The following is a 21597-nucleotide window of genomic DNA, read 5'->3' as shown; positions in this document are numbered from 1 at the left end:
TTAAAGCTGTTGATTCTAGGTTCTTCTAATATGGATGGAGCTCACCCTCTCTACACCTTCTTAATGAAATCTTCCTTTATTGTTGTTGATTTGAACACCATATATGGCCCTCTGAAGAAAGAGCAGGTTAAAGACAGCAGAAATATGGTGTACTTGTGCTGAGAGGAAGTATCCAGGCTGTGGTCTGTGTCTCAGCTTAACCTTGGTTCTCTGCCCTTTTTTTTTTAGAGACAGGGTCTTCCTCTGTGACCACCCAGGCTGAAGCCAGTGGTGTTTAAAACCCAATCATGGGGGGGGGGGGCGGGAATAAAAAAAAAAAAAAAACCCAATCATAAGGCCGGGCGTGGTGGCTCATACCTGTAATCCTAGCACTCTGGGAGGCCGAGGAAGGCAGATCGTTTGAGCTCAGGAGTTTGAGACCAGCCTGAGCAAGAGTGAGACCCCATCTCTACTAAAAAAAATAGAAAGAAATTAGCTGGACAACTAAAAATATATATATAGAGAAAAAATTAGCCGGGCATGGTGGTGCATACCTGTAGTCCCAGCTACTTGGGAGGCTGAGGCAGGAGGATTGCTTGAGCCCAGGAGTTTGAGGTTGCTATGAGCTAGGCTGATGCCACAGGACTCTAGCCTGGGCAACAGAGTGAGACTCTGTAAAAAAAAAACAAACAAAAAAAACAACCCAATCATAGCTCACTGCAGCCTCAGATTTCTAGGTTTCAGTAATACTGCCTCAGCTTCTTAAGCAGCTAGGAGTACAGGCATGTGCCACCATGTCCAGCTAATTTTTTGTAGAGACATGTTCTCACTGTGTTACCCAGGCTGGTTTTGAACTCCTGGGCTTAGGAGATCCTCCCACCTTAGCCTCTCAAACTGCTGAGTTTATAGGCAGGAGCCACCACGCCCAGCTCTGCCCTCTTGACAAGGAAGCTAGGGGTCAGTGTGAGAATACCACTTCCACTGCAGAGTAAGTTGTCCTGGTCATTGGTCAGTACAACCGCAGTGTTGCCCTCCTTTTGCCAAGGCTGTTATCCTTTATGTCTTAATTTAACTGGCTACTCTGATTGGAAAAGTGAGCTTTTTCTAAGCTTGACAGGCACAACTGGACAGTCCTGGGGAGTGTCCCTTGCTTTGCCATCACCTGTTACCTATGGAGTAGGTGTCTACAGAGCTCACAGAGGAAGCCCTACAAGGAAGCTGCCAATAACCTGAATCGAAAGACTGCACTCTTTTTCAGAAGGGAGTCTCTTTAGACAATGGGCTGTCACTTTGGCTCTGCTCCCAAATTATGCACTTTTCAGCCCTATTTAGTCAACAAGTATCATAATATTGGGACAATCGCTTGATCAAAAACATTGAGCAAAGCAAGCTATTCATTTGCCCAATGACTGGTAATATTAAGAGTTGAGCCCCTGGTCTGAGTGTTTCTAGGATAGGTTTTGGTAGAAGTTGTTAGTTTTCAGTTTCCCTTCATTGCATGTCATCAGGTATGAACTGTCAGTTCCCTTTGTGTATGGTGACAAGCATGAAGAAATTGAGGCCCTTTTCCTACTTTCTCCATCATCAGAGAAAGAAGAAACTGGGGCGGGGGAGCCTAGAAAACACATGCTTTGCTGGCTTATTCTCTTAAGTCCCCAAAATGCAAGAGCTCTCACCTTCTCCTGCTTTTAACTTTTTTGCCATCCTGCTAGCCTGGAGCAGTTTGGGTCTTTTGGTCAATGAAATGGATCTACTGACCCATCTAAACATCTGTTGGGGCCCTGCAGACTGCTTTCTGGTTTGAAGGCACCTGCTGAGCTGGCCTGTGACAACAGGTGCCTGAGGGCTTCAGCCTGTAGTGTACACCATGCTGCCTGCTAGCTGCACATGGATATTCCAGAAAGCCCCTGACTGTAACTGTTCCTGCGTAACTGCTTATTTCTCTCTCCTTTCAGAGAATGGCATTGATCCGAAAAACAACCAAGAAATAACACACGGAAAGGTCAGGGAATGGACAACAATGTATTTGGAGATACTTGAGCTGAGACTTCAGCCATCTCATTCTTGGATTTTTTTTTTTTTTAATGCTTTACAGAGAAGCATATATTTTTTATTAACAGTGCAGCAATATCTATAATGACTGAGAGGATCTGCCAAAAGAATAAAGCCTCCTTCCCCAACTTCCCGTTCCGTTTCCCTGCCGTCTCAAAGAGGAGCAGTGTATCTTCCAGAGAAGATTTATTTGTGGTTTATTATATAAGTGATTGAATATGGAACAAAGCATTATGATCTTGTTGGGTGAGACAGTATTAGCAGGATTTGTAGAGGCTTTTGTTTCCTTCTCCTTCCCTTTTTCCCTGTACTTTGTAATGTCAGTGTTTATATGAATATGACTTTCATTTGCTTTTCCAGAATAAAGAAGTTATTAATTGAAAGACACAGGGTGCATGGCTTCTAGGCAGAAGGAGTTAGGAGGAGGACAGGCAAGGCTGGCTAGCTCTCTAGTCAGCAGGTGGCAGTACTGTTATTCATTTCTGAGTTTGAGGAAAAAGCAGGGATTTTCCATTATTTTACTCCAAGGGAGGCTGTAACATCAGTAGGAGTTTGCATTTAGTTTCTCTGCCATAAGAATTGGGCAGGGTGACCTTCTGTCCTGAGCTCCAGATTGAAGAGGCATTCTTTTTTTTTTTCCCCCGAGACAGATTCTCACCCTTGCCCGGGCTAGACTGCCATGGTGTCAGCCTAGCTCACAGCAACCTTAAGCTCCTGGGCTCAAGCAATCCTCCTGCCTCGGCTTCCCGAGTAGCTGGGACTACAGGCATGCGCCACCATGCCTGGCTAATTTTTTCTATATATTTTTAGTTGGCCAATTAATTTCTTTCTAGTTTTAGTAGAGACGGGGTCTTGCTCTTGCTCAGGCTGGTTTCTAACTCCTGACCTTGAGTAATCCACCTGCCTCAGCCTCCCAGAGTGCTAGGATTACAGGCGTGAGCCCCCACGCCCAGCCTGAAGAAGCATTCTTGTTTTGGCAGTGTTTTTCTGGAACTCCTAGAGAAAGTCGTATTTATCCTTGGCCCTGAGAAAGGATGGTAATAGCCTTGGGGACAGGCCTGTCTGTGCAGGTGCCTGCCTGTTTTTAGTTGCTGGTATCACTGATTGTGGTATTTTTACCATCATGTAGAGGAAACCAGGCCCCTTCTAGACCTCAGGGTCGTCTCCTTCAATGGTACCTAGTGTCATGCCATCCTGGGCCCTTGTGGATTGTGAGAGTTGTGTGTGCCTTAGGGAGGGTGACTGTTCTAACCAGGGGTTACTAGAACGGGCACATCCACCTTGACCTGCTTTGGACCTCTTCTTCCTGCAGCTTGGCCCAGGATGGGACCTTGAATTTCACTCCTTCCCACTGTGAGTTAGGCCCCATGAGCCCTCTCTTCACAACCTCATAGTTCCCTTGGGTGAGCTGCTCAAAGGCTGATGTCACTGTTGCTTTTGGCTGAAATCTCAACATAGCGAGTCCCTAAGGAAGCAGCCAGCTTCTTCCCCTTCTCCGGCATCACTCGGTACTCAGCCACGAGGTCTCTCTTGTAGCCTACCACCAAGATGAGGATATTGAAGGGTTTCACTTTCTCCAGAACCTCCCGATACCACCAGGCAACGCTCTCAAAGGATGTTCTGTTGGTGATATCAAACAGCAGGAGGCCTTCAGCCGAGTTCTGATAATAGGAGAAGGTCTCTGACTTCGGCAGCCAAGAAGGAATCCAGAGTTAGTTTTGAGTTCTCCGTTGAGGACATAAGAAACGAAGGGAATTGGGAAGTTTGCTGGAAAGAGCTGGGGTAGAGTCAGAAGACCTCAGTTCTTGATCAGCTGTGTGACAGGTAAGTGGCTTCATGTATGAGTCTTACTGTCCTATCTGCATATTGAGGGGCTTGTTCATTCATTCGGCAAGTCTTTGTAAGCTGTGCCCGTGCCTGTGATAGGCTGGGGCTACAATGATGAATAAAAACAGACAAAGGGAGCACTCCTGCCGTTGGATAAATGTAAACTGGCACTGTGACAAGGACTGCGAGGGATAAGTTTATAGGACTTGGGGAGGAGTCTGGCGAGTGGGGGGGAATGTTGTTTGAGCTGAGAAATGAGGGATCCAGGTGAAGGGGATGGGCTCTCTTTCAAGGAGAGAGAACTACATGGTATATAAGCCTTGAGGCAGTGTATGAGGTAAACTGAGCAAGGTCATGCAGTGCCTTGCAGGTCCCAGGAAAGATTGGTCTTTATCAAAAAACTAACAGGACACCAGGCGCAAGAGTGGCATCCTCAGGAGACTGAGGCTGAAGGATCACTTGATGCCAGGAGTTCAAGTCCAGCCTGGGCAACATAGCAAGGCCCCCATCTCTTAAAAAACAAAAAATCTAAAAAGTAACAGGAGCCACTGAAGGAGTTTAAGCAGAGGCATGGCACATGCAAAGGCCCAGAAGTCTAAAGAAGTCAGTGTGTCAATGTGGTTAAAGTACAAGATTAGGAGAAGGTGGCTGGAGGTGAGTACAGAGTGAGCTTGGGGGGTGGACAGCCCTCAGGCTTAGTGGCGTGGACTTCCTCCTGGCTTCTCAGGTGGGTCCACGGAGCCACAGCTGCAGTGCCTACGCCGTGGATGCTGCTCTGTGTGTGCATGCGTGTGTGTTGCAGGGTGTAGCGTGGGAGGCCCAGCAGACTGGCTCTGGGCTTACCACCCGTCTTCAGCTGAGCAGCTTTTTTCTTAACCACTGGCCATTTTTGGACTCTGAGAAATCTTCCACCAGATAAGGATTCTGATGCTCAAAATAGGCATATAAACAAAAAGTTTGAAACCCACTACACAGGCTTTGGGAAGCCAGTGAAGTTTTAGGTGAAGAACTCATGTGGAATATTTGCATGTGAAAAGCCTCACTCTGGCCACCTTTGTGGAGAGTGGATGGAGGAGACAGGAGGGAGGGGGACCAGCCAGGATGTTGCTGCAGTTGTTTGGACTAGAGGTAAAAGACTAAAGCTTGAGAGATTCTCTGGCCACAATAATAGGATGAGTTGTGAAGACATAGAAAGAGCCCTCTGGGATCAGGAAGCCATTCTGGAGCGGGTGCCCTGTGCGTGCATAGTGTGCAGCTGGGAGGAGGCAAGCAGAGCTAACCTAAGGTCTTACAACTAACTGGAGTTAGAAAAGAAAAGGCCTTTGGAGGTCATCCAGTGTGGCCCCTTATTTTATAGGTGAGAACACTGAGTTCTGGAGAGGTCTTGTGACCTGTCCGAGGTCCCTAGGCAGGGCAGGACTCAGACCTGTGCTCTTGGTGGAGTCCATCCTACTAAATGACCTTCAAGGCCCTTTCTCCATCTCTGCCCCTTCCCTTCCTGGTCGGTGAGCTCTCTCCTTGGCCCTCAGGGTTGGGGTGGTGTGGAAGGCACGGAGCAGGGGCCATGTCCATGTCCAGAGGCCTGCCACTGCCACATGCACCAGAACCTTCCTGGCCAACTGTGTCCCAGAATTGGATCCACCTGGACCCCAGGCTCTATCTCCACAAAGTGCATGGAGAAGTTCACCTCCACCGTCTGGGTGATGTCCTCGACCACGTCCTCCCAGCTGCACACAATGTCCTTTGTCCTCAACAAAGATGCCTTCTATGTAGCGTCCCAACAAGGATAATTTGCCCACACTTGAGTCTCCTGGGAGGATGATGTGGAAGTGGTACTGCCAGAGGGTGTCCATGCAGGACACCAAAGCCAGCCAGGGGAAGAAACGAGGCCAGAGCTGATACACAAACCACATGGCACAGGGGCTGATTCAGACTTGCAGGAGAAGTAGAGCCAGAACCCAAAAGGTGTGATCAGGGGCCTCCAGGTCTAGGTTCCCCAGGACACTCTCAGACCTAGGCATAGAGAGGCCTCTGCAGAGAGACTTCGTACAGCACCATTTGAAACCACCTGGCAAAGCTGGGTCCCATCAAGACAGAAGCAGGGCTTGCCTGAAATAGAGGCCCTGTTCCTATATTTATCCTGAGTGGTCCCCAGGTCCTATGTCCATCCTTGAAGGGTCATGGAGGTCACAGCCCCCATGTGCTAGACCATCTCCCTCTTCCTCCTCGCTGGCCTATCTCCCAGCCTTGGGCCTGTACCTACAGGAATGGGGTTGTGCAATGTAAAACTTGCCTCTCCCAGCACTGGTACTTCCAGCACAGCTGGAAGGAGATGTCCCAGCCAGGGGCCGTGGGAAGATGTCCCACACCTGAAAGACTGAATGAGCTCTGTGCCAGGGTTGGAAGCAAAGCATAAAGCAAAGAGGCTGGTAACACGAGATTGGCCATACCTGTTCATGTGTGTTGAAGTTCAGTTATGGGTACAAGGAATTCTTTATACTATTTTATACTTCACAGTATCTTCTTTATTCTTGGGTATTTTTGAAAATTTCCATAACAATTTTTTTTAAAAGCCCTGCCTTTAGCAGCTTCTTCAAGAGAATCAAATAGTTCTGGCCTTGAAAAGCTACAGTCGAGGCGTGGGGCAGCGATAAGATCCAGCAACAGCGCCTGAAATCCCCAGAGAAGGGAGCTGCTTAAGTACCTTGCAGGCTCAGAGAAGGAGCTGATATATCAGGGCAGGCATCCTCAAACTACAGCTCAGGGGCCACATGTGGGTGTTTTTGCTCATTTGTTTTTTTATTTCAAAATAAGATATATGCAGTGTGCATAGTATTTGTTCATAGTTTTTTTAAAACTATAGTCTGGCCTTCCAATTGTCTGAGGGACAGTGAACTGGCCCCTGTTTAAAACGTTTGAGGACCCCTAATAGAGCATCATCTGGGCTGAGCCCTGAAGGATGAATGGTTTGACAAAGATGAAGGAGGGACATTCCAGGCAAAGGAGCATATGAAGATACAGAAGAGGCTTGTTAGCAGGAGGAACTTGACATTTATTGGGTGCTTAACACACGTCATCATATTTAATCCTCTAACTACCGTGTTAGTTAGGACTCAGTATCATTTTACCATGTGTAGAGGCTGAGGCTGAGAGAGGCAGAGGTAGAGGCTGGGTTCCCACACGACCTCGTCAGTTCCAGCCTGTGCATGTGGACAAGATGGTTCCTTTCTCCCCCCACTAGCTTCCAGGGGCTCCCTGAGCAGGCAGGGTCTTCAGAATGGGTCCCATGGGTGGGATACCTTAGCTCTGTTCCTTCTAAGAAGCAGAGGAGATATGTTCAGGTCTGAATTGCAAGATTTTCAGCCTAAAGAAGAGGTGGGAGGATGGGGTGTTTCAAGGCAAGGAAGCAGCTTCACAGAAAGCTCTGGAGGCTTGGGAGCTTGACTTTGTCATAGCTGCTATGTCTGGAGCGTTTGGCCAGGGTCTCATCTTGGAGAAGGAATTTTGCTTGCATAGAATAGGGATGGCTCATGCCTATAATCCTAGCACTCTGGGAGGCCGAGGCAGGCGGATCGTTTGAGCTCCGGTGTTCGAGACCAGCCTGAGCAAGAGTGAGACCCCATCTCTACTAAAAATAGAAAGAAATTAATTGGCCAACTAAAAATACATAGAAAAAATTAGCTGGGCATGGTGGCACATGCCTGTAGTCCCAGCTACTCAGGAGGCTGAGGCAGAAGGATTGCTTGAGCCCAGGAGTTTGAGGTTGCTGTGAGGTAGGCTGATGCCATGGCACTCTAGCCCAGGCAACAGAATGAGACTCTGTCTCAAAAAAAAAAAAAAAAAGAAGTGGAGACTTTCATTTTGTGAACTATTAATATGTGACAAATACTGCCTTTCATTTCTTATTTAATTGTTTTTAAAACTCTGAGGATAGGCCAGGCATAGTGATTCACATCTGTAATCCCAGCACTCTGGGAGGCTGAGGCAAGAGGATCGCTTGAGCCCTGGAGTTGGAGACCAGCCTGGGCAACATGGTAAGACTCCATCTCTACAAAAAATTTAAAAATTAGCTGGGTGTGATGGCATATACCTGTAGTCCCAGCTACTTGGGAGGCTAAGGCAGGAGGATCACCTGAGTCCAGGCATTCAAGGCTGCAGTGAGCTATGATCAGGCCACTGCACTCCAGCCTGGGTGACAGTGAGACTCTGTCACAAATAAACAAAAATCCTGAGAGATATTATTACCCTATTTTATAGATGAGTCCACTGAGGCTTAGAGAGATGAAGTGAGTTGCTCAGGGTCCTACATTTAGTACATAGTGGAGCTGGGATCCAAACCCAGGTTTGACTGCAAAGCCTGCCCTTTCTTTGGCAGCTGGGAAAATGTGGTGGTTAAAGGGAGGTGAGTGTTGCAGGCAGATCACATAACACAGGAAGAGTGGAGAGAGCTGGGACTGTCCTGGCACAGGAAACAGCATGTGCAAAGCCTAGAGCTGCAAGGGGTTCAGAATTTGGCTGGGCAAGGTGGGTGGGAGGTGATGCAGTAGGCTCTAGGTAAGGAAGGGCTTGGACAAGTGCAAAAGGATTTGGATTTTATCCTGTAGGCCTCCCCAACTCCCAGGCCATGGAGCAGACTGGTACCAGTCTGTGACCTGTCAGGAACCCGGCAGCGTGGCAGCAGCAGGGCAGGGAAGGTGGGCAAGCAAAGCTTCATCTGTATTTACAGCCTTTCCCATCGCTTGCATCACTTCCTGAGCTCCGCCTCCTGTCAGATCAGTCACCGTCTCCCATCACCCCCAGGTGGGACTGTCTAGTTACAGGAAAACAAGCTCAGGGCTCCCACTGATTCTGCATTAGGGTGACTTATATAATTATTCATTATGTATTACAATGGAATAATAGAAATAAAGTGCACAATAAATGTAATGTGCTTCAGTCATCCCAAACTTACCTTGCCTCCTGTCCATGGAAAAATTGTCTTCCATGAAACTAGTCCTTGGTGCCAAAATGGTTGGAGACCACTGCTAGGTGGTGGGGAAGCAAGGGGAGGATTCTAGCAGGGGAGTGGCCAGGTTCAATCTGTACTTTTTTTTTTTTTTTTTTTGAGATGGGGTCTTTCTCTGTCACTCAGGCTAGAGTACAGTGGCCTGATCATAGCTCACTGCAGCCTCAAATGCCTGGGCTCAGGTGATCCTCCTGCCTCAGCCTCCCAGAGTAGCTGGGACTACACACGTGCACCACCATGCCTGACTAATTTTGCTATTTCTTTTGTAGAGAAGGGGTCTTGCTCTTGCTCAGGATTGTCTTAAACTCCTGGCCTCAAGTGATCCTCCTGCCTCAGCCTCCCAGAATGCTAGGATTACAGGCATGAGCCACCACACAGGTCCAAATCTCTACTTTAAAAAGATCCCTCTGGGGCGATGTGGATACTGAATCACAGGAGAAACCCTGGAGGCCTGAGGCCCTCAAGAGGAGTGTCACCATCTAGACTAGAGGCCAGGGGCCCTGAAATGTGACAGTGATGGCAAATGGGCATTGGTCCTGCTCCAAGGAGAAATGGCCAGGTTCTGAACAGTGGTGGGAGTGAAGCTCCAGTTCCCAGGTGGTCCAACCCTCTCTGCCTCCCCCCTCTCTGCTGGTGTTCTTGGCCTTTGCTCTAGCCTGGGGGCTGGGCAGGGCTGCCTCCCTGCTTGTGCAGGCACGCACCCCTCAAAGTCGCACCCCAAAGTCTCAAGAGGATCTGCCACACTGAGGGAGCAACTGGGGGTGGGATCAGAACCCTGCAGCTTGAGGCAGGACCCCCTCAAGGCCGGCCTGAGGCAGTGGACAAGGTTACTGGAGTGCGGAGCTGCCTGGCTTCACTAATTCAGCCACATCAGTTTCCCTGCGCTGGACTTGAGGTCCCAGTCTGTGACACTGACAAGATCAGCTGGCCTCATTGGGTTGCTGTGGGTTAGGAATAAGCCACTGGCAACAGAGACAGCTCACAGTGCATGAGCCCATGTGTGTGGTAGCAGTTCATGTAGCATGTCACTTAATCTCACAACCCTGTGTGACAGAATCTATTATCCCCATTTTACATTTGGGAAACAGACTGAGAGAGATGTGTGATTCCAGCCTGCTGGACACTGGGGAGGCAGCGGGGACAACTGGCATTGTCTCTTCCTGGGAGGTGGCCTTGCCCTGGGCAGGCCGGGGCTTCGGGAACTGGTTCTCCAACTGCTGGCCAGCACTTTGAGAGAGGAGAGGGTCAGTTTTCTTTCCTCTCTCCCCCCAGAGTTTTGGGGACTTGTTTCAAGCACCTGACAGCCAGCCACTGGGCCAGCCGCTTGTCTCCCAAACAAGCTTCCGTTTAGGCCTGTGCTCCTGAACAGAGAAACTCTGGGAGGCCAGAAACCACAGGCCGAGTTGAGGGTCATTACCTGCTTCTTCCTGCCATTGCAGCCATGCAGATCTCCTGTGAATTTCTATGAAGAGCCTGGGCCTTTCTTGCATCAGGGCTGTTGCTCTTGCTAGTCCCTCTCCTCTACTTACTGGCTGTGAGACTTTAGGCAAGTCACTTAACCTCTCTGGGCCTGTCTCCTCATTGGTACAATGAAATGATAGTACCTGCTTTACATGCTTATTGTGAGGACTGAGTTAACATATATAAACCCCCTGGGACATAAGAAGTGCCAGTCAGATGCTGCCTACAGTTACTCTCCCTTTTGCCCAGATCTCTGCTCTGCTCTTGGCTTCTCCTTCCCTCCAGGTCTCAGCTCAAGGTCATCTCAGAGAGGCCCTCCCTAACCACCTGCTCTAAAAGAGCCCCCAGCACCTTGATCTGTGGTTTCCAGAGTACGCCCCACAACTGGGAATCATTGAGCTCATTTATTTGGTTTGTTCACTCTTCCCATAGACTGTCAGGCCCAGGAGGGCTTTTCGGTCATGTTCACAGCTGTATTCCCTAGAGACTAAAACAGGATAGATGCTCATTTAAAACAATTTGATGAAGGAATGAAAATATGCCCTAAAGTAAATAATTTCCCTCACGGATAGGAAATGGCCCCACCTTTCCTATCCGTGAAATGAGGATAATTGTGCCAACTTCACATTGTCACAAGGATGAGTGAGGTGGTTTTAAAAAGACGAGGCAGGGCCAGGTGGGTAGGGAGACCCGTCCTAATGCAACTCCACGGGGAGGAAGCTAGGAAACTCACTGATTGAAAACCTCCCTGAGACCCTAGGAAGGCGGGCATATCAGTGAAATGTTACTGAAGAGGAGATTGAGGCTCCAGGAGGCGGAGCAACTGGCCCAAGGTCACAAAGTGAGTTAAGTGGTTGTGCTTTTTGCCATGCCCTAGCCATGCCCACTGGCACAATGACACCCCCAAGACATACATACACCCTCTATAGCTGCTGAGATTCTGCCCAGCATAGACACCATCTCCTCCAGAAACCTCCCCTAATCGCCCCCAGGACGTTCCCTGTGCAGCATTTCCTGTGGTAGGTTGGGTTCCCCAGGAGACGTATTCCAAGATGGAGATTAGTGCACAGACGTTTATTAGGGGGTATTCTTGAGATGGATAGGTGGTTGGGGAAGGAAACACGATGGGGCAGAGGGAGAACTTGGCTGTGATGTTGTCACAACGTCCTCAACAAAGCCCGTAGAGAGTGATGAGTCTGGGTTGACCTTCAGAGTTGTCCAGAGTTGGGGCAAGGCCTTGAAATTCTCCCAATAGATGAATATTGGATGCAGGCTGCCCCTGAGGGGTGGGCAGTTCCCAGAGAGGTGACATCTACCATCCAGCAGTTCACCTAGCAGCTGGGGGGAGGGTTGATGGGTTCCTCAACGCAGAAGGGGGATCCTGGTGGCTCACAGTAGTATCCACTGTGCCCAACATAGCTGCTGCTCATTTAAACTTCTCCCTGCCTTCCAGATCCTGATTCAGCCCCTGGGATTAGGGTGGGGACATTGGCAACAGCCCTGGGTTTGACACCACACCTTAATCCCATGCCCAGATTTAGCCTAGCCTGAGGCCCTAAGGAGGCCCCAAGCCAGGCTCACACTGGAGTTCCCCGCACCTGTCCTTGCCTGTGCAGCAGCGTCTGGACGCATCCCAGCGTCCCAGCCCAGGAATGCCGCCAGAGCGGCCTCATCGCAGCCAAGACAGGAGAAGGTGGAGATGACAGCTTTTGTCATTCAGTTCGCAGTGGGGCAGGTTTGGGCGAGCACATCTTGTCCTTTATCTCATTCATGGCCACAACCTCCCTGTGAGGGGGGATCTTTATGAGCCCCATCCACAGATGGGTAACTAAGGCTCAAGGACAGGAAATTGCACATTTAGACTCTAAGACATTTCTGTAGAAAGGGGCTGAGCCAGGACCCCAAAATCCAGGAGGCATAACTGTCAGGATACTGTTTATTCTGTCATCTGTCCTCCAGGAAGGCACACTCCCTCTCCCACCAGCAGGTCTGAAGTTGGCACTGCCTTAACCCTTGTTCTCCCACAGTCAACACTGGCATGGGCCTGGGTGCTGCTTCCTGCTGGGGGACCTCGAGATGTGAGTCTTGTGGATGAACCGGACACCCCCCCAGTGCTCTTCCAGCTTGATGTCCCCCTGCTGCAGGGCCTGCTGGATAGCATTGGCAAGGGTGTCAAAGGCCAGGTCCACATTGCTGTTGGATTTGGCTGAGGTCTCTATGAAGGCCATGCCCAGGGAGGCGGCCAGCTCCTTTGCCTCCTGGGCCGAGACACAGCGGGTGCTCTGCAGGTCACTCTTGTGGCCAACCAGCAGGAAAATCGCCTTGTCAGGGCCTTGAGTGGCCATGACCTCCTGGTGCCAGTCTTGGATGTGTTCAAAGGACTTCCTGTTTGTCACATCAAAGACCAGCAGGACACCCACCACATTCCGGTAAAAGGACCTGGTGATGCACCTGGGGAGGTGGGGGGACATTGGGACAGGCTTATTTCTTCAAGACACCCCTCAAGTCAGGACCTCCTCCCGGCTGGGGGCTGGGATCCACAGAACGCCTCACACCCCATAATAGCGCATTGGACACTGCAGGGTGCTTCTGTCTGGGTGTCTGTGGCTCTCCCAAGAGACTGGGTGCTCCCAGTTAGGAAGCAAGTGTGATTCTCAGACTCTTCAGACTGTCCCTCCACTCCTGCAGGAGCCCTGAGGGTTCCTGACTGCAGGACTTTGCTTCTCGGTTCTGTCCCCTGCAAATAACCACTGATCCTCCAAGGCCAACACGGACCTCTCTTCTTTCACAACTTCTTAACACTGCCCCTCTGTGCTCCGTGGCCATCTCAGCGCCCAGGTCCAGAGTTCAATGTCGGGGTGCAATTCCCCTCCCCCCAGGACTGAATGTTCCTCTGGGGCTCGGCCCACCCCGCAATATTTGTAGGATGAGCGACCCCATGACGGCGGGTCTCGCCCAGTGGACCGGGACCCAGCCGCGGGGACCTCAGACCTCTACTTGACCACTGAGGTTGGCACGGGTGGGGGCCCCTCCCACGAGCCGCCGCCCGCCCCGCCGCACCCCCGCCGGCCGCACCTGAAGCGCTCCTGGCCCGCGGTGTCCCAGAGCTGCAGCTTGACGCGCGGGCCGGCCCGCAGCTGCAGCGCGCGGCGGTAGAACTCGACGCCCACCGTGGGCTCGGGCTCGGGCTCGGGCTCCGCGGCCCCAGGCGCGCCCGCCGCGTAGCGCCGCAGCAGCGACGTCTTGCCCACCGCCGCGTCCCCCAGCAGCGCGATCCGAAACTGGTAGCGGCAGCCCCCGGCCTCCATGGCCCCCGCCGCGGCCCTGCGGCCCCTGCGGCTGTTTGTCCCGCCAGGCCCTGCCCCGCCGGGCCCTCCCCCGACCCCGGGGCCCTCCCCGAGGGCCGGCGCCGCCCCTGCTCCAGCTTGCAGGCGCCGGCGGGTGGGGGAACCTGGGACTTTTCCAGCACTAGGGGGACCAGACCCGAGGGAGCCCGACACCTGGGCAAGTCACGGTGTCTGAGCCTCAACCTTCTCCTGTGTAAAATGGGGACGATAATACCCCTACTTCACAGGTTAAAAGGATTAACCTAGACAATGTGGGGAGGAGAACCCGTGCTTGCGCTAACCTAAGGCACTAAGTGCTAGAACATTCACTTCATTCATTTACTCTCCAGCTCCACCCCCACCCCCATTGCTTCCCTATCTGCCCCTGCAGCTGCACCTGGGACCACTTTGGAAAGTGGGTGGTTATGGGTGCTCCCTCCCCACCCAGCTGCCCCTGTCCTAGAGCCCCATCAGCCCTGCCAGGGGCCTCTGGTTCAATGTTCAGGTTCAATGTTCAACAGCCCCCACTGCTTTCCTGTCTGTGCTGGACTCCCGGGCCCCAGAAGGGACTTGGGCACAGCCTGGTTGAAGAGGCAGGACAGACACAGACAACTGCATTTCTAGAGGGAGGGCAGTTGACCTGCAGACTAGACAACTAACATTTATCAGGCCAGATGTTCAGTTCTTTACAGTTTGTGGGCAGCAACCCCTTGATAGGGCCACAGTGTGCCCATTTTAGAGCTGAGGAGCCTGAGGCTCAGAGGCATGGCTTATCCCAGGTCACACAGAGCTGGACTCACAGCCAACTTCGTCTCACCCTTCACTACCTCTTGGATTCACAAAAGGGGACCCCAAGGCAGGTCCCACGGGAACCAGGACACTGTGGTTGGATTTTGCTTGGGTCAGGGGCTAGGGTGAGGCAGGCACATGTGCTCCCAAGGGCCACTCCACCCTTTCCAGGCAGGCTGGCTTTCTGGACACCCAGGGCAACGAGGCTGGAGTTCTGGCTGCTTACAGACAGCTTCAGCCTATGGGTTCACTCCTTTAGCAATCTCACTGTCCCACTGCCGGTGGCTTTTACCAGTTTAACTTGTTTTGGCAAATTGGAGATGGTAGGAAAGTCCTCACTGTTGCAAATCATCATACCATCCCATCTTTCTAAAACAACCTTGTGAATAGGTATTATTATTCGTCCCATTTTTACAGATAAGACAATTGAGGCTCAGAGAAGTTAAATAACTAGGTCACTCAGCAGGAACCCAGACTAGCTGCCAAGGCTACACAAGGCCGAAGCCTTGTTTGCTCTTTCTGTTTTTGGCTGTACAGGTTGGGGATCTGGGAAGACCCAGGTTTCTTCTGGCTAATTCTAAACAAATCAATGGAAAGCCATTTTATCATGTCTTCTGGCCATTGGTCACCTGCATGGCAGAGCCTGAAAGGGCCCAAGTCTCCAGGAGTAGAAAAGAGAAAAGAATCCAAGGACCTGGGAACCAGGAGGAGCCTCAGAAAGGGGGTGTGTGTTGGGGGAGGGTCTTCCTCTGCCAGCGCTGCCCACACCAAGAGATCCTGCCCCAGTGATCCCTCCATCAGAAAGTTCTCCCACCTCACTCTGTTCATCTTTTGCATCTGACCCCTGCGGATGCCCCCCCAGCTCCTTCTCTTCCACTGGTGCTCTGGGTCCCGACCACACTGAACACCTTTCCTCTCCCCAGCCCCTCTGCCAGGAACACGCTGTCTTTGCTCTTCCAAAGACTAACCCTACTTCAGTGTGGATCCCTGTCCTTGGGGAGCCCCACACTGACTGGCCAGGTAAGGTCACATGCACTTTTGTCCACCTGTGACTTCAGCTGTCTCCTAGGCTGCAAGCCCCTGTGGTCAGGGACTGACAGTTGTATCCTCAGTGCTTAACTCAGTGCTTGGCTTAGAGTAGGAACTCAGTAAATATTTATGGTTGAATGAAATAAGTGGATAAGTGCTATGCATTCATCCCTCCGTTCATTCAGCCAAATACCACAACAGAGCTGGGTTCAGGGTGCCTCTATATTTATAACTGATATTGGTCTGTAGTTTTCTTTCTTTGTTGTATCCTTTCCTGGTTTGGGGATCAAAGTGATGTTGGCTTGGTAAAATGACTCCATCCTTCTCAATGTTGAGAAGGATTCCATCCTTCTCAATGTTGAATAATTTCTGCAGGATATGCACAAGTTCTTCTTTGTAAGTGTGGTAAAATTCCGGGTGTGAAACCATCTGGGCTGGGACTTTTCTTTTTAGGAAGGTTTTGAGCTGTTTCCGTTTAGGCTCTTGATATTGATCAGGGTTCCCAAGGGTCAGAAAAGACCTTTCAGAGGAGGTGATGTCGGGTCTCCAATGATGAGTGGGATCTGGGAAGGTCAAAGAGGGGTACTCCAGGCGAGGCCACTGGGCAAAGGCAGAGAGGAATGAAACAGCTGGAGGTGGAGTTTGAACTCAGTTCTCCCTGAAGCCTTTCTGGTCAGCCCACACGTGGTCAGTGCACTGTCAGCATCTGGCTTCCTGAACATCTGTTTTCCTTCTCCCACAGGCTCCTGCTGTGGGCTGGGGTCATGTGTCTGCCTGTGACAGCTCCTGGCACTTGAATCCAGATGTCAGCTGACCTCTGCCATGGACTCTCTGTGTGACCCCAGTGGCAAGTTATTTCCCTTCCCTGAACATTGCTTCCTCTTCTGCTAACTGAGGCAAATCATGGTACCCGCTTTGAGGGTCGTCTTGGAGGAACTGTGTAGCACAGCAAGTGAGGAGATGCACATTTGCCTTAGAACAGATCTGGGTTATAGTTTCAAGTGCTACTTACTAGTATGTGACCTTTGCCAAGTTTTATTCATTCATTCATTCATTCACTTAGTAATTATGTCAATAAGTGCTGGCCATCTTTATATACCAGGGACTTATATAGCAGTGGAGGGGAAAAGACAAAATTTCTGTGTTGTTGTTTTTTTTCTGAGACAGAGTCTCACTGTTGCCGAGGCTAGAGTGCTGTGGCATCTGCCTTGCTCACAGCAACCTCAAACTCCTGGGCTCAATGCATCCTCCTGCCTCAGCCTCCCCAGTAGCTGGGACTACAGGTGAGCACCACCACACCCAGCTAATTTTTTCTATTTTTTAGTTGTCTAGATATTTTTTTTTCCTATTATTTTAGTAGAGACAGGGTCTCACTCTTGCTCAGGCTGGTCTCGAACTCCTGAGCTCAAATGATCCACCCACCTCAGCCTCCCAAAGTGCTAGGATTACAGGTGTGAGCCACCACGCCTGGCCAGGGAAGGTTTTTATATTGATGTTTACTGGTTCATTCCATGGACAAAACATAGCACCATGAATGTGGGCTCCAGGATGGACTCCGGATATCCAGTACTTAACCTCGCTTGCCAGCTATGTGATCCATTCCTCAGTTTTCTTATCTGTAAAAAGGGCATAATTATGATACCTATACACAGGGTTATTAGAAAAACTAGATGACATGATTGAGCACAGTTTAAATAGTAAGCGCTCAGCAATTCATACATTAGTGGAAGAGACAGGCTTGACTAATGTCATTATCTGAACCCTCCCAGCATCCACTCAGTCGCTGCTCGCCCCCTTCCCCACCGCGCTCGGCTCAGAGGGTTAATTTCCCGACTTTGAAAACTATCCCAGGCCGGGCGCGGTGGCTCACGCCTGTAATCCTGGCACTCTGGGAGGCCGAGGTGGGCGGATCGCTGGAGGTCAGGAGTTCGAAACCAGCCTGAGCAAGAGCGAGACACTCCCCCACGCCCCCCAGTCTCTACTAAAAATAGAAAGAAATTAATTGACCAACTAAAAATATATAGAAAAAATACATAGAAAAAAAATCAGCCGGGCATGGTGGCGCATGCCTGTGGTCCCAGCTACTCGGGAGGCTGAGGCAGAAGGATCGCTTGACTCCAGGAGTTTGAGGTTGCTGTGAGCTAGGCTGACGCCATGGCACTCTAGCCCAGGGCAACAGAGTAAGATTCTATCTCAAAAAAAAAAAAAAAAAGAAAGAAAGAAAGAAAAGAAAACCCAGAGACTGAACTGCAGAGGGCACCGCAGGTCTGCCGCCTCCCTGTGAGCCAGCGCCGGGTACAGAGAGGCGAAGGCGCCTCCTCAGGGCACGCGCGCAGGGCTGCGCGGTGACGCGCGGCGGGCGGCGGAGGCCGCGGGAACTACAACTCCCAGGGTGCAGCGCCGGGCGCGCGGCCGGCGGAGCGGCCTATATAAGCGTGCTCCCCGCGCCGCTCGTCCTTTCTCCCCGCCGTCGGGGCTGTGCGTGCGCTTCTGTCGGTCAGCCCAGCCTCCTGCGGTCTGCGCCTCGGCCCGGCGGCTGTCGTGCGCACTCACTGGGCTGCCTCCAAAGGCTGCGCGATGTCGACCGCGGCTCGGAGGAGCCGGGCCTTCTGGCCCGGTGGGGCCCAGGTCCGGGAGGCCAGGTCGGCTGCACGCGCCGTGACAGGGGCCGGAGCCCGCGGGGGCCGCGCCCATCTCCAGCTCGGCCTGCGCAGCCGCGCGCTCGGGCCTGACGGGTGAGTAACGCGGATGCACGAGCGAGCGCCTGGGGCCGCGGGGTCGAAGCCCTGGATCTGAAGTGGCTTAATTTGGGGAAGGCCGCGTGCTGGTGTCAGGAGGACCTCCGGTTGAGTCCGCCTGTCACGGTTATCAGCTCGGTGGCCTTGGACAAGTGACTGCCCTCGAGTTTTCTGGAGGTCATCGTGGTGGCTATAAGGACAAGGTTTTCAGGAGGACCCTTTTTTGCATCACAGCTTAGCGGTCGTTGGGGCTTACAGGATGACTTTCAGTCACTAGAGTGGGTAAATGTATTAAAATAGGCAGGGACGATGCACAGGATTTTGGTGAGCTGAACAGCAGTTTGGGTTTGTGGCTGCCCTGTGACCTGAATTTCCCCGTGGCCCTTATCGAAGCTGCAGCTGCTTCCACATAGCTGCTGTGGTCAAAAAGGAGCCCAGAGTGACAGTTTTCCTTGACGGTCGCCGTTCTGTTTGTTGTAACTGATCTGCAACATTTTGGGAAAATACAGTTTCATTGTCCTTGCCATTTCTCGGGAATAGCCAGAAACCTTTATTAGAATTGGCTGCTTCCACACTAGCAGAAAGCTGGGGTCTTACTCGTACAGTTAACCAGAATAAGCCTTTGGGGAAGTACTTTGCCTAGGCCAAGAACCAATAGGGAAAGGCAATTGGGAGTGGGTTGGACATGCCTACGGGGAAATCAGTGCATGTGACGTAGATCAGTCACTTACCTGAAAAGCTTAAGGCATCAGTATCAGGACCAAAATGAAGGGAAGAAAGAAAGAGATCATTCAGCCAGGCTCGTTGCTCACGCTTGTAATCGTAGCACTCTGGGAGGCCAAGGCGGGCGGGTTGCTCGAGGTCAGGAGTTCAAAACCAGCCTGAGCAAGAGCAAGACTGCGTCTCTATTAAAAATAGAAATAAATTAATTGGCCAACTAATATACATAGAAAATATTAACCGGGCATGGTAGCGCATGTCTGTAGTCCCCTCTACTCAGGAGGCTGAGGCAGCAGGATTGCTTGAGCCCAGGAGTTTGAGGTTGCTGTGAGCCAGGCTGATGCCATGGCACTCACTCTAGCCTGGGCAACAAAGCGAGACTCTCTCAAAAAAAAAGAGAGATCATTCAGGATAATTGTTCTCATTTTAGTTGTGTTCAATGAAGATTCCAGGATGACTGAAGTTGATTTTCTTCGGGTGTGAGGACTCCAGAGATCATGACAGTGATGAGACACAATCTCAGGACACCTGGGTAGGTTTGTTTTGGAGACCTACTTTGGGAGCTGTGGGGACAGTACAGCATGTTCCCAAGGCCTGTGGCTGGTTGTGGCCACGGGGTCTCCAACTGCATGCGAGAACAACCTGGAGAGACTTTGACAGCTCGGGTCAGCACAATACCTGCAGCTGCCACTCGCCTTTCCTATAATCCTGTACTGTTTCAGGAGCTGGCATTTTCCATCAGTTTCCGTGTAAATGGGTGTATTGGGTTAACTTCTTGGTTTAGAGCTTTCACGCTAAGCTTTTGTTCTGCAGGTTGCCCCCGAGTTTCCCGGCAGCATCTGATACTGAAAAGACCAGCATGTTTCCCAGCTGTGCTTTAAGGTAATGTTGATGTTGAAGACAGCTTGCCCTCCAGTTCCCTTTCCCATCAGATCTGAACACTGGTCTTGGTGGTCGTAAAAGGAGGAAAAGTAATGCTGAAGCTGGCCACGCAGTGTTGTAGTTTGTTACATAGCATGTGAGCTAGTTTCAAACAAGGTTGAATTCTCTTTGAACTTGTTTCCTCTCTCCTGTAAAATGGGAGATTACAGGGGAGAGGAAACAGCTGGGGGGATATATGTGAAGCTCTGGGAGTTGTGTATTGATTGCTGACCAGTTTTATTGTATTCAGGGAGGGATCTGTCAGCTTTCTTGACTCTTGATTGAGGATGTCTTTTTATGTTGGATCTAGGTTAGCAGTAAAGCTGTCTTCACCTGTGATTATGGAGCTACTGAGTTGGGTAAGTTCATGAATACCTGAAGCTTTGTTACAGCTTCCTGTAGCTTTAAGGTAGTGCTTGAGTTCGTGAGCCCTGTCCTAAATAATGTAGCAAATAGAGATGTAAGTTTACTCAGGTCTGTTTACAAAGTCTCCACTTTTTAATACATTTACATCTGGCCGTCATTTTATGCTGTATTTATTAGCTGTTCATGACCAGAAGACAAAGATAAGTGCTTACAGCATGGCTTGGTCTGTTAGATGTGCCCACCCTACAGGCCATGACCACATACTGCTGGAGTACAATGGAGCGCAGAGGACTGGGAGCTGCAAATGTGCCATAGTGGCTGGAGCTCATTACACATCCTTTGGTTTGACCTCAACTTCCCTCCCCCCCAACAAAGGAGAGAGCGGGATAGATTGAGGGGTAGAAACAGGTAGTTCATATAGTTCAGGGTATTCCTTTAGGATGACTGGTCCAGGATGAAACCTAATCTGAGTGGACATCTGTGGATGAGAAATGCGGATATGGGACTGAGACCAGCACCTAGGAAAGTGCCTGAGTAGGGATTAATCAGGACAGCACTAACACACTCGCTTACTCTGTTTTCAGGAGAATTGCTATGGGAAGAGGCGGACAAAAAGACAACAGGTTATTTCAGGTGGAAACTGAACTCCAAGCACGGGTGTTTTTTGGGGTTTTTTTTGTTTTTTTTTTTGCTAACGTTATGTATGTGATGTTGAACTACAGATGATCAATAAAAGTCTCTGAAAGTATGTTTGTGTCCCCTCCCTCAAATTGTTGGTCATTCCCCACTTGATATTCTATAGACCCAGACTCGGGAAAGGTTAACCTCTTAGAAATAACATGGTTGATTCTATAACTGCATTTTTACTTATTTCGCCTTTGCTGAACCTGAGGCTGTTTAAGATCTTTGAAGGCTTCTGTGACATAGGCTGTGACCCCCCTGGCTTGAAGCAGTGATTCCCAATCCTCTAGTACAAAAGCAGATCAGATGTAAGTCCTATGAACCCCAAAGCTTTGGGGAAGGGCTAGCAAGTGTCCTTGTACTAGACATGACAATATAAGCTGGAAAATGGGATCTCCTAATTTATTTGGATGGGCGTAAGGTTGACAAAGTGGTCTGGCATCAACTTATCTTAGTCAAGTTAATCCTTTGCCACCATTTTTCATGAAAAAAATAGGTAATTAAGGCTAAGAAATGGGTGGGGTTAGTTAGTGTCTTGGCACACAGATATGGCCCTTTGGCAGCCCAGTCCCTAATGTGATCCAGGCCTTCCAGATATTGTAACTGATGATGGCAAGCACCTCTTTCTCTAGACTTTACTCATTAAGCTATGCTCCCTCTATCCCCAGAATGTCCTTTCTACCTAGCTGGTAGCCATGGAGCA

At 50.5% G+C, this 21597-nt stretch overlaps 2 protein-coding genes, 1 long non-coding RNA gene and 4 other non-coding genes across 12 annotated transcripts in view; 6 read left to right on the top strand and 1 right to left on the bottom strand.

The window, feature by feature from the left end:
• The window catches only part of TAF12 (TATA-box binding protein associated factor 12), a 28071-nt gene extending 25657 nt beyond the window's left edge, over nucleotides 1–2414 (top strand). For all 5 annotated transcript variants that reach the window (XM_012750559.3, XM_012750557.2, XM_012750558.3 and 2 more), the window contains one exon: nucleotides 1935–2414. In XM_012750559.3, coding sequence (XP_012606013.2) covers nucleotides 1935–1970 — 36 coding nt within the window. In that variant the 3' untranslated portion in view covers nucleotides 1971–2414. The remainder of the gene's footprint in view (nucleotides 1–1934) is intronic.
• Nucleotides 2415–10734: 8320 nt separating this feature from the next.
• RAB42 (RAB42, member RAS oncogene family) lies at nucleotides 10735–13671 on the bottom strand. The gene is made up of 2 exons (XM_012750560.2): nucleotides 13400–13671; nucleotides 10735–12775 (listed from the first exon to the last, which is right to left on the bottom strand). The coding sequence occupies exons 1-2, from the start codon at nucleotides 13630–13632 to the stop codon at nucleotides 12352–12354; spliced, it is 657 nt and encodes a 218-aa protein (XP_012606014.2). The 5' UTR covers nucleotides 13633–13671; the 3' UTR covers nucleotides 10735–12351.
• A 4180-nt stretch (nucleotides 13672–17851) lies between these two features.
• Nucleotides 17852–20961, top strand: LOC105863474 (uncharacterized). 2 transcript variants are annotated; one of them, XR_001150489.3, is made up of 5 exons: nucleotides 17852–18203; nucleotides 19357–19458; nucleotides 19740–19808; nucleotides 20158–20206; nucleotides 20798–20961. It is a non-coding gene; the product is annotated as an uncharacterized LOC105863474 (long non-coding RNA). The 2 variants fall into 2 exon arrangements; XR_001150490.3 differs by lacking the exon at nucleotides 17852–18203 and adding an exon at nucleotides 18210–18409.
• On the top strand, nucleotides 18583–18717 carry LOC142869833 (small nucleolar RNA SNORA16B/SNORA16A family). Its single transcript, XR_012918385.1, has one exon. It is a non-coding gene; the product is annotated as a small nucleolar RNA SNORA16B/SNORA16A family (small nucleolar RNA).
• Nucleotides 19504–19634, top strand: LOC142869853 (small nucleolar RNA SNORA44). The gene has a single exon (XR_012918405.1). It is a non-coding gene; the product is annotated as a small nucleolar RNA SNORA44 (small nucleolar RNA).
• On the top strand, nucleotides 19834–19965 carry LOC142869859 (small nucleolar RNA SNORA61). The gene has a single exon (XR_012918410.1). It is a non-coding gene; the product is annotated as a small nucleolar RNA SNORA61 (small nucleolar RNA).
• Nucleotides 20657–20730, top strand: LOC142869878 (small nucleolar RNA SNORD99). Its single transcript, XR_012918427.1, has one exon. It is a non-coding gene; the product is annotated as a small nucleolar RNA SNORD99 (small nucleolar RNA).
• Nucleotides 20962–21597: the final 636 nt, after the last annotated feature.

The sequence above is a fragment of the Microcebus murinus genome, chromosome 2 (genome assembly GCF_040939455.1).
Source record: "Microcebus murinus isolate Inina chromosome 2, M.murinus_Inina_mat1.0, whole genome shotgun sequence".
NCBI classification, from domain to species: Eukaryota; Metazoa; Chordata; class Mammalia; order Primates; family Cheirogaleidae; genus Microcebus; species Microcebus murinus.
Note: the sequence above shows the minus strand (reverse complement) of the source record. Positions and strands in the feature narration are given on the sequence as shown.